The 15,244-nt window shown below is 38.4% G+C and overlaps 1 protein-coding gene across 3 annotated transcripts; it reads left to right on the top strand.

Annotated features, from left to right (window-relative positions):
* The first annotated feature begins 180 nt into the window (after positions 1–180).
* ogg1 (8-oxoguanine DNA glycosylase) lies at positions 181–6,268 on the top strand. Of its 3 annotated transcripts, none has more exons than XM_026925590.3 (8): positions 181–446; positions 1,165–1,317; positions 3,007–3,371; positions 3,860–4,039; positions 4,149–4,327; positions 4,575–4,722; positions 5,169–5,218; positions 5,589–6,268. In XM_026925590.3, exons 2-8 carry the CDS (start codon positions 1,208–1,210, stop codon positions 5,736–5,738), a joined length of 1,182 nt encoding a protein of 393 aa, XP_026781391.3. In that variant the 5' UTR covers positions 181–446; positions 1,165–1,207; the 3' UTR covers positions 5,739–6,268. The 3 variants fall into 3 exon arrangements, with proteins under 3 accessions (XP_026781391.3, XP_026781390.3, XP_053091800.1); XM_026925589.3 differs by having other exon boundaries at positions 181–650; XM_053235825.1 differs by having other exon boundaries at positions 181–1,317.
* Positions 6,269–15,244: the final 8,976 nt, after the last annotated feature.

Raw genomic sequence — 15,244 nt, 5'->3', positions numbered from 1 at the left:
GTTGTATCTGAGCGTTTTTCCCACCCAATGTTCATATAGAGCCCTTTGATTGGTGGTTGAATGTATAGTTTTTCGGAATGCAGGTGGGAAAGACACAGGCGCACAGTAATTCAGGAAGTGACAAACGAGCCAATCAGGGATCAGTTTCTACAAAGCTTCTCCAATCATAAGGCATTTCATAGCAATGTTTATATTCTGTACCAAAACTTGCACCAGAGTTGCATCAGTTACTTTATGATAGATTGTAATTAATGACTGATGACCAGTTAAGATAAAATCAGTTATAAAAGTACAAAAATTATGTTATGGAATGTTATATTAATGTCCACAAATTCGGAGTTTTCGCAGAGTTTATTAATGTTGTCCAGCTTGGAAACTCCGTGAAAGTGTACAGTCGTCCAGCCTCATTCATTAGTTTTGAACACAGATCCTGTACAAGCAGAAGTGTGAGTAAAACCTCACAATTTTGGCATTGTTTAATAGTTGTATGATAGAAATACACCATTTCAACAGCTAGTCGATAGTTTAGCTAGCAATTCTTTTTGCAAATGATTGTTTTTTTAAAAGATTCTAGACTTGAATCTGAAACTGTAGTTTATTAACAAAGTGGTGTCGATGCCCCGAGTATCTTGACTGAAGGAAGTTTAAAGGTGCAATAGTCAATTTTTTTTTTCTTACTAATAATACGAATAAGCTGGAAAATGTATAGAACGTGATAAAAAACGATGGTTTCAGTCGTGATCTCAGGAGAAAAGTATTACCTGGCTGAGAAAACCCCTTTGGAAAACTGCTTTACGGTCCGGAATGCATGTTTGTGTTTACATGGCCATCCTGTCAGTCATTTATAGACCCTCCCTCACACCCCTTCACTCCTCACATGCTAACATAAGAGCTTATTATGAAGAAAAAAGGACAGAGACTGCACTTGTGACCATTCTCATAAATCATGAGCCGGATTTTGCGTGTTTATAGTGTTATATAGTGTTATATAGTGCGCTTGAAAGTGATGTCCTGACAATCCTTGCTAATGCCAACTAGCTGAAACACCATTTGTGTTAAAAAAATAATAAATAAAATCTTATTTAGCTCCATCTACTTAACGGAGAGAGACCTAATCTTGAGAAATTTTACCTAAAGCACCTTTAACTGAGATGATTTGTACAGGATTTAGCTGACTCCATTAACTCCTCAAGTGTGGAACAGCAAGATGTCCCAGCATGCTTTGCTCTCGTTGGGGGCCAAGGCATGGCGCTGCCTGTCCTGCTCCAAATCTGAACTTCGTCTGGACCTGACACTGGGATGTGGGCAAACTTTCAGGTAAAATATATATCACAGAGTGAATATGAAATGATTTATACACTTTGAATCTCCTTAATTCAAGTGCTCAACTAATACCATGTGTATATTCATGATTTACTTTGAGCCTGCAGATGTGATGTCCAGAGGGTTTATTGGCATATGGGTCAGGGATGTTACTGTAGCCATCTCTGGGTTGTCTATCAGCATGATTTATCAGCAAGTAGTTAATTGGGTGCCATGAAGTTTGCATTTTTAATCAAATTTGAATATGTGGACTCGGTTACACTTACTGTTCACATACACCAAACGTGCATGACTCTTGTTTACATCTGACTAATTGAATAATCCCTGATTACACCCCAAATTACAACGACTGTATTACTGGTTCTTTAAACTAAAGTGGAGGACATACTCTTGGCATGTATTTCTTAGTGTTTTATACTAATAGCCTTATAGCTGTTTCATTACTCGGTCAGTTCAAGTGACATTACTTTGATTTTGATTGAATCAAAATCCTTCCTTCCTACTTTTGTATTCTTAAAATAGGCAAACAAATCACAAAATTGATTTATAATTATTACCCCACAGTGCTGTTGTTCTTGATTCTGATTGGTCAGAAGGTGTTGATTAATTTTCTGTAACAGCAGCTCTGATGGAAGTAGTTGTTGTTGTTCCTCTTTCGGCTGCTCCCATTAGGGGTCGCCACAGCGGATCATTGGTCCGCGTATTTGATTTGGCCGGATACCCGTCCTGACGCAACCCTCCTCAATTTTATCTGGGCTTGGGACCGGCACTGAGAGCACGGTACCCAGCAGCTCTGATAGTAGTGATGGCTGTAATTCAAATCACAGGTTTATGTTAATGCGCTTGTTCTAATACATCATATCGTTTCTTTAGTAACAGCTCATTCATAGAGAGAAGACAGACCACGGTTTTCAGAAGCTAAGCCTAATAATAAACAGATTAAAAATGTGTTGTTTTTGATATGTGAAGTTTTCTGTAAGGAGATGTTTATTTATTATTTAAGGAAGAACTCTGAAGTGTCAGTGCTTTGCAGCAGTCAGTAGGTTTTCCTCTACATGAAAGTCTTCAGGACAGAGGAGTTAGTTGGAGCTTTCCAGTTTCTCTGTAACATAACCATTTTTTTTATCTTCAAGAGAAAAGAAAAACTTCTCACATGGACATTCTACAACATTAAACATAACTACAAACAGTTAAAAAGTACATTATGGCATGTAGTTCGTTAATAAATGAAAAAGTACAATATTTGGCAAATTGCTGTGGCATTAGAGGAATGAAACACTTTGGGATGTGTTGTTATTGGAAAACTAATCAACTTTGGGGTGATAACAGTAACTCGGCTTTGCGTCGGGCCACATCATACCACCCCATCTTTGATTATTTTCTTCTGAGAGCACACCCTGTGGTGTCTTATTCCTTACGTAATAATTACCAGTAAGCAGCAAAATACATAATGCTTGAATGAAATGTGATTTAACTGTTACATTTCAATTGCTACAAAATATTTCATCTATCCATAAAAGCTGATGAAACTTAATTACGTCCTAGCAAGTTAGCAAGCTGATGTGAAATTTACTGCATTGATCTTTCTGCCAAATTCAAATGTGTTTCTATTGACAAACCCAACACCGTTGGTGTGATGTTAAAAACAGGGCTGCTGTGTGTGTTAATTGTTAATTCATGCAGATGGCGTGAGACAGGGGAAGGCCACTGGACAGGAGTGATGGGGGGACGAGTGTGGACGCTAACTCAGACGGAGGACACTTTATGGTACCACGTGTACAAGCGCCATGACGATCCGGATCTCATGAACGGACGGAAAAGAAAAAAAGCAGAGAGCTCACAAGAATCAGGGAAGAAGCTTAAAGAAATGGCTGACGTGAAGGAGGAAGAGGATGAAACGAGCCTTTGCATGTTGACCTCCGAGCAGGATGGCAAAGACGAGGAGGCGCTGAGAGACTATTTCCAGTTGAGTGTTAAGCTGGAGGACTTGTACAAAGAGTGGGGTGATGCAGATCCGCACTTCAGCCACACAGGCAACATCTTCTCAGGTAAGCTGTGGGAACTGATGGTATTCAGTCCATATGGCAGTATTTTGTGTTGAGTAATTTGTCTATATGCATTTTTTATTGTATTCACATTCACAAGTGTCCTTGGATATGAGAAAAGTAAAATACTACTACTACGATTAATAACAATGTCGCAAATCTTATGGGTTCGGAGGGTAATGAGGAAGCAGTAGGCTAGCTTGGGAGCAACTCAGAGGCTTTTTATTCTCCGGCTCCGCCCTCCATTCACAAACCGGCACTCGACCACACCCCCGCTTCCACAAACAACTTTTTACTATCACCTACAAGACCGAAACTTGCTTTGGGAGAAATTAGAAACTGTTATGCGTTCGTTTTAGAGGTGAAAAATGTCACTTTTTAGAGATCAAAACTCGTTTTTGTGTTTAGACACACTACAAGAATGTTATGGCATGTTGCATGTGGCACTGGGTCTCAATAATCATTTGTGTGTGTGTGTGTGTGTGTGTCAGGAGTGCGCATGTTGCGCCAGGACCCTGTGGAGTGTCTCTTCTCGTTCATCTGCAGCTCGAATAATCACATCTCTCGGATTCAGGGGATGGTCGAGCGTTTGTGTAGCGCACTTGGGACGCTACTCTGCAAGCTCGATGACACACACTATCACGACTTCCCCTCCATAGAGGCTTTAGCAGGTAACACGCAAACACTCCTTCACCTCTGTGCTCTCATTAGCACATACAAGAATGCCTTTTTTTCTGGTCAGTATTATGTACGTCTTTGTTTGTTGTGTGTGTGAGACAGAGAGCAGTATAGAGGCACGGCTACGGGATTTGGGTTTTGGCTACCGAGCTCGTTTCCTACAGCAAAGTGCGCACCTGATTATGAGCTCCCATGGTGCTAACTGGCTCCATACACTCCGTAACGCCCCCTACCTGCAGGCCAGAGATGCTCTCCTTACACTCCCTGGTGTTGGCCCTAAGGTAGCTATTCATTTAACTGCTAAGATTGCCAAGACTAGGCAAATATCTTGGCTGAGATCACAAAATGCAAAAAGTAATTGCAAACAGGTCTTAATAAGAAAATCAAAAGTCTAGCAACCGTTTACTAGACTAGTGATGTTTTCTCTTTGTTTATTAGTGTGCATGTTTCTGCGGTAACTAGTATGATCCAAGCTTGATCCGGTCCGTGCTTTGTGTTTGCGTCTATGTGCATGGGTGTGTTGTCCAGGTGGCCGACTGTGTGTGTTTGATGTCACTGGACAAGTCTGAAGCCGTCCCTGTAGACACACACGTGTGGCAGATTGCGAGGCGTGACTATAGCTGTGCTGCAGGAAGTAGACAGAAGACTTTGACCGATAAAGTCTACAAAGAGATCGGTGAGTAGAACAACAGTCACATCGTCTTCTCTTCTCTTCTCTTCTCTTCTCTATTTCGCCTCGCCTATTTTTCTTTGTAGCTGAACGCTGAAATGACGTTAAAGCTATTTACTGTATAATTGAACTTAATTTACAGTGTAGTTGACGCTTATGTTCATTGAATTTATTCTGCTGCTTTTAATCTAACAGTGGAAACTGTGTGACATTGGTATGGGGTATTTACTCATACTCATACCTGTAAAATACTCATACTCATAATTGCTGAAAATATCAAAGGAGAAAGTACACCATCTGTTTACAATGGTTTTTTTTTTCTTTTTTCTTTTTTTTTTAAAATCTTTTTATCTTTATCTTTTTGGGATTTGAGTGAAAATCCTTGTGTATTTTTTTTTATTATTATTATTATTGTTTTGATGATTGTAATAAGACTTTATCACTGTTTGCAGGGGATTTCTTCAGAAAGCTTTGGGGATCCTATGCTGGCTGGGCTCACTCTGTGAGTAAAAAAAAAAAAAACTTCTGTATTTTCTGCAGCCATATTCACCTTTTTCTGTTCTGTCTTGTGCCTTTCTTTTATGCCTACTCTCATTATTAAACTGTATCTATCCTGCAGTATATAAATACACGTGTATCATTTTATTGTTTGTCCTTTTAAATATTTATTTAACTAACTTGTGTTGTCTTTTATTGTGCTTTTTGTTGTGCACATAGACACACATGTGCGTGCGCACGCACACACACACACACAAAATTAATTTGCCTTCACTGAAGAGCACCTAATAAATAAGCACGACTCTGTCTCTTTATACTGCTTTTTGATTCAGTCTCTGTGTTTCTCTCTCTCTCTCTCTCTCTCTGTCTCTCAGGTTTTGTTCTGTGCTGATCTAAAGAAGTTCCAGAAGCTGAAAGAAATCCCACCCATAAAAGAAGAAAAGAAGCAAGCAAAGACAGAGAAAAAGAAAAAGAATACAAACTATAAAAAGAGAGCGAATGTGAAAAAGGAAGGAGGAGACTAAGATCAGCAGTCTGATCTCCCTCTCTTTCAAACAAAACTCTGACGCTGGACAGTTTTCTTTTGACTGGAAGAAAAACTCAGGGATGAAATCAAGTTTTTAGTATCAGTGACTGCTTATGCTGCCAGAAAGCACAAATACTATGTATTGAATTTTGGTGTATGGCAGACTTTAGCTCCTAAAGGAAACTCAATTTATAACAGCTATTGTTTTATGTGGGAAAATGATTTTTTTTTTTTATAAGATAATGTGAAAACAGTTGTGTTGTGTGAGCACTATCCATTATAGTGCGTGCATGTGTGCCAACATCTACAGTTTAACTGTAGCATTTACAGTTTCTTTGACTCCTTGGTACGGAAATTTGGCACACACCTGTAAACTACACTTGTCTGCTTTTTTCAGCTAAAGAAACGATCATGTTTGCCCGGTGGAAAAGCAGATATGGTGAAAAAGAAAGGACACATGTGGCTGTTACTTCTGCTTTGTGCTGACGTGACCTAATGGAACCTTGCCCTGTAAATGCAGAAGCCTCAGTCTTGGATTTTTACCTTCCTATTTTCTTACTACTGCTTGGTGCACAGGTCATGGGAAAAACAAATGAACTAGTTGAAGTTCAAGTGACTTTACTGTCATTTCAGCCATATACAGCTGGTATAGTACACAGTGAAATGAAATGAAAATGAAACCTTCCTCCAGGACCACAATGCTACATAAACAACACAGCTACATGAGACTACACAGAACTAAATAAGACTACATACACATACACAGGACTACATAAAGTGCACGTGTGTAAATGTGTACAATAGTCCTACATTCTCCCCAAAATCACACCTGACAGAACTACCATACTGTATAAAGCTTATACTTGGTTGCTTATAAACCCAAATATGCAGTAAAATGTCATTTCAGCCAAACGAGCACGAGCATATATAGAGGAACACCTCTTCACATGCTCATTCATGCAATTAGCCAGTCATGTTGCAGCAGCACAATGTATAAAATCATACAGGTCAAAAGCTTCAGTTAATGTTCACATCAAACGTCAGAATGGGGAAAAATGTAATTTCAGTGACTTCGACTGTGACTTTTTTTTTTGTAACTCAAATAACTACTCTTTACAACCATGGTGAGCAGAAAAGCATCTCAGAATCCACATCACAACGAACCTTGAGCTGGATGGGCTACAATCGTGGGTTCCACTCCTGTCAGCCAAGAAGAGAAATCTGAGGCTAGAGTGGGCATTGGTTCACCTATAATGGATAGCTGGAGATTGGAAAAAGAGCAGGTGATGGGGTACGGGAGTTCCTACTGAAGTAGCCTGTGGCATAAAGTGATCCTCTCTACCAGCATAGACGATGTTGAATGTGGTGAATTAAGTAAACAACTGATCAATTGGTGTTGATATAAATGTGCACACCCATACAGTACTAAAGGTGCTAATGTTTCTTTTTAGTAACATTGGCACCTTTAGTATTGTACAAACTTATAGTAATATAATTATTTTAAGTATAGTAACAAAAACAATACACTTGTCCCAGACTGAACTCCATTCTCACAAAGGATTTTTGGCTGCCTTTGAATCAAGGTCTGTAATTTGGTTTGGCATCAGATATTCCTAGTTAGAAAATATAATTCTGAATACTTGTGTCTACTCACACTGTCCACTATGTGGCAGTAAAGATCAAAGACACTTCCTCTATGAGTTTTTTTTTCCTATTCACACTTCACACCATCATGCATGGATGCAGTCTGCTCTTTTGACTGATTACTGTTCAAACATTACCTCAGTTCAAATATTTTTGCAACATAGCAACTGGGTTTTACGCAGAGGTCAGGAAGCAAACATGCTTAATTTGTCACCTCCTCTGTCAATTTATCTTTATTCGTTTAGGAAATACTTATCCAAAATGATCTAATTAGTACAGGATACAATCCAGAACACAGCTGAACCGATGAGGGTTAAAAGCTTTGATCAATGGCCCAAGAGCAGCAACACTGGGAAGTCCTTGGAGCTGAACTAACAATCTTCCATTCACAAACTGAGAGCTCTAACCACTGAGCCACCACCTGCCCAAACAAACTTGTTCCCATTCTTAAACTTTTTCAGCTGAACATGTTATAACTGTATCCTAACTTTTAACCTGGGACCATAAACAAGAATCACATTTCTACATCAACAAATCAGTTCAAATAATGGGATAATCAGGATACAATACTAATGCTTCAAATCCAAGATGTGTAATTTGTGTCTGAAAGTGGTTCATGTTACAGAAATGTAATGATATGCATAAATATTACAAGATATTCTACGCTTGCTGCTCTGTCCTTTGCATATAAAATTGCATATTAAATTAGAAAGGCCACAAAGTACAAAGTGGTCATTCAAAATAGCAGTCTCCATGAGGGGTGCTCAAACTTTTTGCAGCCAGAGATCCCTTTGAATTTAAAGTAAATTTCATGTTTTCCATCAGTACAGATTAATTTTATAAACTGAATCCAACTATTCCAATATTAGGCTGCTTATTTTAATTTGTACAATAATATTGTCTAAGCCACAGAGCTTTCTATTCTTCGAATTTCCACCAACAGAACACATTAGGTTCAAGGTGACATTGTTTATAGGCCTACATGTTTCTGAGTTGCTGACTTTAAACCCATTTAATCAAACAGTTACTTTACCGTTACTTTGACCAGGGCATGGATGTTGGTGTCATGTGAAATTTCCTGGGATTTTCATACACAGCAGTCCCTAGAGTATACACAGATCGGTGCAAAAAACAAAAAAAAAATCAACTGAGCGATGGTTCTGTGGATTGTTGTTGATGAGAGAGGTCAGATGAGAATGGCTAGACTGGTTTGAGTTGACCGGAAGGCTATGGTAATTCACATAACCACTCTTTACAACCAGGGTGAGCAGAAAAGCATCTCAAAATGCACAACACATTGAACCTCGAAGGCAGATGGCCTACAACAGCAGAAGACCACATCAGGTTCCAAGAACAAGAATCTGAGGCTACAGTGGAGGGTTGAAAATTGGGAAAACTTCAAATGTTTTGCCACATATCTGATTATAGGTCTTTCTAATAAAGTGGACCATGGAGCCATGGGGATCCCTGTACCCCAATTTGAGAACTATTGGACTACAGTATGAGCAAAATCACAATCAGTTTCCATGTAGTAATTATTAAGCATATTACTTCTTAATTTTATTATTTTATTATTTATTTATTATTATGTTTTGGCATCTTCATATTCATCTACAATGGACTATACTGGCTCTGAGACCATTCTGGCCTTATATACACTCTGGTTCAGTTAACCAGACTCATGAGTGTGCAGGAAAAAAGCAGTAAAAAGTGTATAGACGCGCCTAATGAAACTAGACTGTTGCCTCTCAAGTGCTTTCAGAATTAGGAACTTTATTCTACAAATGTCAGTAAAACTGGCAAAAGATCGTAAGAAAACAATGTTGCTTTATAACCCAATAAAACAGTGCAAAGTAGGCTAAAAAATTCAAACTGAAGTGTAAGTGAATATAATAAAACAGTACATGCAAAGTGAAAGAAGGGATTTGGATTACTATGATTACTTTTTTTATTTCTCCTTTTAATACTAGTGACACACTGCAAGCTGCATAAAATTTATATTGTTTTCACATGTTATTTATTGTGTGGGTGTGTGTGAGGGGGTGTGTCGGGTTGAAAGCTCTTGATTTGGGGTTTACGATCATTTAAAGGCTTCTCACACTGCTTCAAGTCTGTATATATTGGCCTTAGAATCTTGTCAGGGTGTGTATCTTAACAAGTAGCTGTGTCTGTGTTACTGTGATGCTCAGCCATTTCAGATACTATGGTTATTATGCACACTATTGTAAGAGGATGTATAATAATGCAACCAGTGTTAAAAGCTGTCACGCCTAATACCTGGACAGGGTGAGTTTGGGTGAGGGTGAATTTTATTTAAGATTCTTTGCATGGCTCTTTGCATTTGGTTAGTGTGACTATGTGAATACAGTATATAAATAACCGTGTATGTCTGTGTGTGTGTGATTGTGTGTGTGCAGTCATTTGTATAAAGCAGTGACTCAGCTTTAGTCTAGTTGAATCTGGCATAAGACCAAGATTGACTTCAGGGCAGAAAGAGACTTGGTTTGAAAATAAGAATAGAACATGGCTTGGAGAATGAATTAACATGGATGCATACACACGAACACAGTATCATGCAAAAGGTTAGGTCTTAGGTTCATGTAAAGAAATCTGTGAAATGCATATTAAAATAATTTCAAAATAATGAAATGAAAATGTTCTATGCTGTAATAATCAATGACAGGGTGGTGATGCCTGAAACAAAGCAGAGTTACAGTTACCACCCTGGATTATTATTATTTTCCTATAACAGCATGTTCTGAAATGTTTTGTTCCTCTTATACCACAGCAATCTGACAACTAATACTATTCTAAATTTAATAATAGGTTAATTAATTAATAATAACATTGGAATGAGGAAAAAATGTGATCTCTGTTACTTTAACCGTAGCATGGTTGTTGGGCTGGTTTGAGTATTTCAGAAACTGCTGATCTCCAGGGATTTTCACACACAATAGTCTCTAAAGTTTCTTGAAAAACAAAAATGTCCTGTGAGCAGAGGATCTACAGGCTGAAACACCTTGCTGATGAGAGAGATATGAGGAGAATGAGCAGACATTCTATAGTAACTCAAATAATCACTCTTTACAACCGTGGTGATCAGAAAAGCATCTCAGAACGCACAACCTATCAAACCTTGAGGTGGATGTGCTACAACAGCAGAAGACCACATTGGGTTCCACTCCTGTCAGCCAAGATCAAGAATCTGAGGCTATCATGGGCACAGACTCGCCCAAACTGGACAGACTCACAGACTGGAAAAGGTGATTTTTTTTCTAATCTTCATTTGTCCTGTTTGGGTGAGTCTGTGCCCATGATAGCCTCAGATTCTTGTTCTTGGCTGACAGGAGAGGAACCTGATGTGGTCTTCTGCTGTTGTAGCCCATCCACCTCAAGGTTCGATGTTTTGTGAATGCTGAGATGCTTTTCTGCTCACTGTGGTTATACAAGTGATTATTTGAGTTATTATATCCTTCCTGGCAGCTTGAACCAATCTGGCCATTTTCCTCTGACCTCTCTTATCAACAAAGCACTTCTGAACTGAACTGTCATGCACTCAATGTTTTTTTTTGTTTTGTTTTTCACACCATTCTGTGTAAACTCTAGAGATTGTTGTGTGTGAAAATCCCAGGAGATCAGCAGTTTCTGAAATACTCAAACCAGCCCTTCTGGTACTAACATCCATGCCACGATCAAAGTCACAGAGATCACACTTTTTCTTCATTCTGATGTTTGATGAATGTGAACATTACCTGAAGCTTTTGACCTGTATCTGTGTAATTTTTTTGCATTGTGCTGCTGCCACATGATTGGCTGATTAGATAACGGTATGAATGTGCAGGTGTAAAAGTGTTCCTGATAAAATGGACAATGAGTGTATAAATCTGTATAAATCTGAATTACTATTAATAGCAGCAGAAAATACAAAACTAAATCATTCTCTGAGAACCTGCCACAGTTCTTCTCTAGTCTTTGCCTGTCTTCAGTCTTCTGTTTCTCCATTCCCTACCAACATACGGAAAAATTGGAAGATAAATGTTTGGACTAAATGTTGATCTTTTCCACTGGTACACTGATGCAGAAGACAAAATGTATTAAGACTCTTGCACAATACTGTATAAACATGTTTTTGACACTCTCATAACGGTAGAGGAGAGTCTGGTCACTCAGTTATGTAAGCCTGAGCCCATACAAGGCTTTAGTGGTGCTAAAATAAACAGCACCCATTGCCAATGTCCAGATAGCTCACGTTGCAGAAATGAGCTCAAAAGTAGACAATAATCAAAGATGTTTCCCAGATACTTGAGATGTCTGTGTCTCCTGGCCAAGGACAGAATCCTTTCTCTTGGTTTGTAATTTAGCTCTGCAAGTGCCTCAAGACTTTCCACCACTTGACCAGAAGCAAGTGCAAAATAGCCAAGAGACATAATTAAACACACTAGCACTAACACAGACAGACAGGCAGAGCCACGACTGAGCATAAGGCTTGCAAGTGTTTGTACTCAAGATTTCACTGCAGATTTCCTTTTTGGGCATTTTGAAGTATATTTACATACTATTTTATATAAATATATTTAACATTAGATTCTTTAGATTAACAGGCAATCTATAATCTTGTTATGGAAAAAAAGCAGCTTCACTCCTTGATCTGGACTACATCTGATCATGGAAAAAGTCGCCATCTTTCTTTCATCCATCTACAGCTGTAATCTTGTGTGTTTTTTTTTTCTTTTCTTTTTTTCCCTTTTGAATGTTTTCAAAATCGCCCCACCAAAGCAGCAGTCAGTATATATTGGAAATGTATTGTTTTAGCTATTTTAATTAAATAGAGCATGGAATATAATGCTTGAATACTCTCTATTCTTGCTGATTGAATAAAAAGATAATGTACATATAGAGTAACATTTGGAGGTATTGGCACCGTCATTTAAAATGTTTATAAAGTGTTATCTACAGTGATTAGAATATTAATATAAGGACATTATTTAACATTATTGATGTACCATCTCTCAGAAGGAAAAAAATTCCTAACTCTAAATAGTCCTCCTGAATTATTGACAGCTTGTGACCTTGTGACTTTGTATACATCTTCTAAGATAATGGAGAGGAATTCAATTTCTGACTGAACCTCACTGGCATTTCTAACCACCCTATTCTTTGACTTATTATATTAAGTCTGTATATTAAGATCATCTATAATTTTGTTTTTTAAAACTGAATGTAGAACGTTTCTACAAAAAAGAGGGCTTAGATAGATAGATTATTCAACTGTCTGCTATTCCTTTAACTCATTCACATTCAGTAATGGCTTTATGCTAGTCAGGGTCACGGTGGATCCGGAGTCTATCCCGGGAACACTGCATGTGAGGTGGGGAGTACACTTTGGATGGGATAACAGTCTATCTCAGGGCATCATGCACACACACACACACACACACACACCCACACACATGCACACACTCATTCACATCTAGGGGCAATTTATCATCATTAATCCACCTACTGGCATGTTTTTAGGAGGTGGGAGGAAACTGGAAAACTTGGAGGAAACCCATGAGGACATGGTAGACCATGCAGAGAAACACCACACAGACAGCAACCTGAGCTTGTGAGGTGGCAACAATACAGTGGGTACCCACTAAAGTCTCATTTAATGGTAAATGTTAACTTTAAAATGTGTCGTTATTAGATACGTTACCATATTTAGCCTTTGGTGAAGTATATAAAAATAGTTATAAGCATTTGTTCATGACTGCTATAGTCTTCCATGTCTCTGAGACTTGCCATCAATTTTTCTTTTTCTTTTTCCTTTCTCAGTAGGTATGTACACTCAGGAAAAAATTGCTGGTGAAGGATTTGAGAATATAGTGTCAGTCATTACAGTATATTACCCTGATACAGCTGTAATATGGGTAATAATATAGCTCAAGACATCTCAATGTTATTTTTCGTAAGTCCACCCAAGCTTAATGAACCAAGGCTGTGAGTTTCACACCTGTATTCTAAAATAACAGCATTGGATTCAATGTGATGGAAAAACACACAGCGAGGGATATGAAACTATACTGCCATGCAGAATATCTCAGAAGCTCTCATCCCTCACTTGTGCACTCCTCTCTTCAACTCTTGCCACCGGTTTTGAGTGCCAGCGCTTCGTTCTGCTGTGGTCTGCAAGCCATTTTACTGTGGTTCTAGAAGAATTTTTTTTTGGATTGTTTTCCAGCTGGGAGATGAAATAACTAAATCCACCTGTAGTAACTGTGGTTTAAATGTTAGCTGCCTAATTGAGACATGTTTTTGTGTGAGGCCTCTACTCTCACCAACCTTGCACCTCCTGCTTGATATTACTGAATAAGGCCCTGTCTGCCTACCAGATGGCCACTTTTTTTTCTAGGATATGCTAGTAGTGTGTATGTGCGTGTGTGCATGCTCATTCCTGGTAGGAGTACAGCGTGTCTCCATGTGGATCTGATTGTTCTGTCTTAAGCTGTTTTTCTCTAGCTCTAACTAGGCAGATTCGCAGTGGGTAATACAACAGATGTGTGTGCGAGTGTGTGAGTGTGTCACACACTGTTGGTGGGCTTGGACTGCTGGGCTTTTTTGTGTAGGTCTGTGAATACCTCGGGTTTTCATTTTATTGACCCCATTCTTTTCTCCCTCGCATAGACACAAACACACACACACACACCATTCACCTTCCCTGCATGCCCACTACTGGCATATCTATTTCCTAACAAGGGAACAATGCCATTTTATGTATTTGGCATTGTAGATTCAAATATTACAAAGCCATATCTAGAACATTCAATGTATACAGTCATATATTACAAAAATAATTTCCAAGAATTATAAAAAAAATTAAACAAACATTGCACCTTTAGAGAACAGAGTTTGGATAAAGAGAACCCCTAGCTGCAGGCATTTTGGGGCCCGGTTAAGGGGACTTTCCCCTTATATTTAGCAGCTTATCCGCTTCTCACTCACTAACACAGGGATCAAGCCACCCGATTCTTATTAAGTCTACAAGCTGAACTGATTAACATCCCAGTAGGTGACTTCAGATGGAGTAATGGAGCTCATGCAGAGGAATGATGTGCTAAATTACAGTACTGTGAGTTCTACTTTCCAACATAGATCAAGCTGTTATTATGCTGAGATGATGGAGTACGGTACATGGTATTAATTCTCTGCTGCTGTCACATAGTATCTCAAGTTTCAGTCAGGCAGATGGAAGGACAGCCATCGTGACTCACCTTCTGAGTCGATTCAGACCCATCAGCTAAACGCCTCCTGATAAACAGTCAGATTATGCTAATCTCATTAGGACTGTGAGGAATACCACTACATAGGCTACTGAATACACATGCTGTTAATTCTAATTATTGGTAGCCTTCAAAGTTTTTTAATCATAAAAGATTTTTGTGCAAGTTTTTCTGCAAACATCCAAAAGTATCAACACTTTACAATAGATATTTGGTGAAACTTTTGCTAACAAGGTTGGTGACCTATGTATCTTGGCCCATTCCTGTATGCAACGATTTACTTATTTTTATTCTAGGTTGTTTTTAATGTTTGTACATGTGGACTGGCATCTTCAGTTCAAATGCTATCTATCTATCTATCTATTCCTTTTCATATGCACACATTCTAATGACAGTCACCTTATGATCATCAGCCACTTTATTATATAAAAAAAGCCCTTTTGTTTTTCTCATGCCAGTGATGGATAACAAAGCAAATTTACATATTTATATGACATTTTAAGAGTGCTCATAATTTTGCTACTTGTGTTTTTGAGAGACAATTATTGCTTTAAAAAAAAAAGGTTAATTGGAGAAGGATTTTGTTAGATCCAAGGTT

Source organism: Pangasianodon hypophthalmus, chromosome 8 (assembly GCF_027358585.1).
Source record: "Pangasianodon hypophthalmus isolate fPanHyp1 chromosome 8, fPanHyp1.pri, whole genome shotgun sequence".
In the NCBI taxonomy this organism is placed as follows: domain Eukaryota; kingdom Metazoa; phylum Chordata; class Actinopteri; order Siluriformes; family Pangasiidae; genus Pangasianodon; species Pangasianodon hypophthalmus.
Note: the sequence above shows the minus strand (reverse complement) of the source record. Positions and strands in the feature narration are given on the sequence as shown.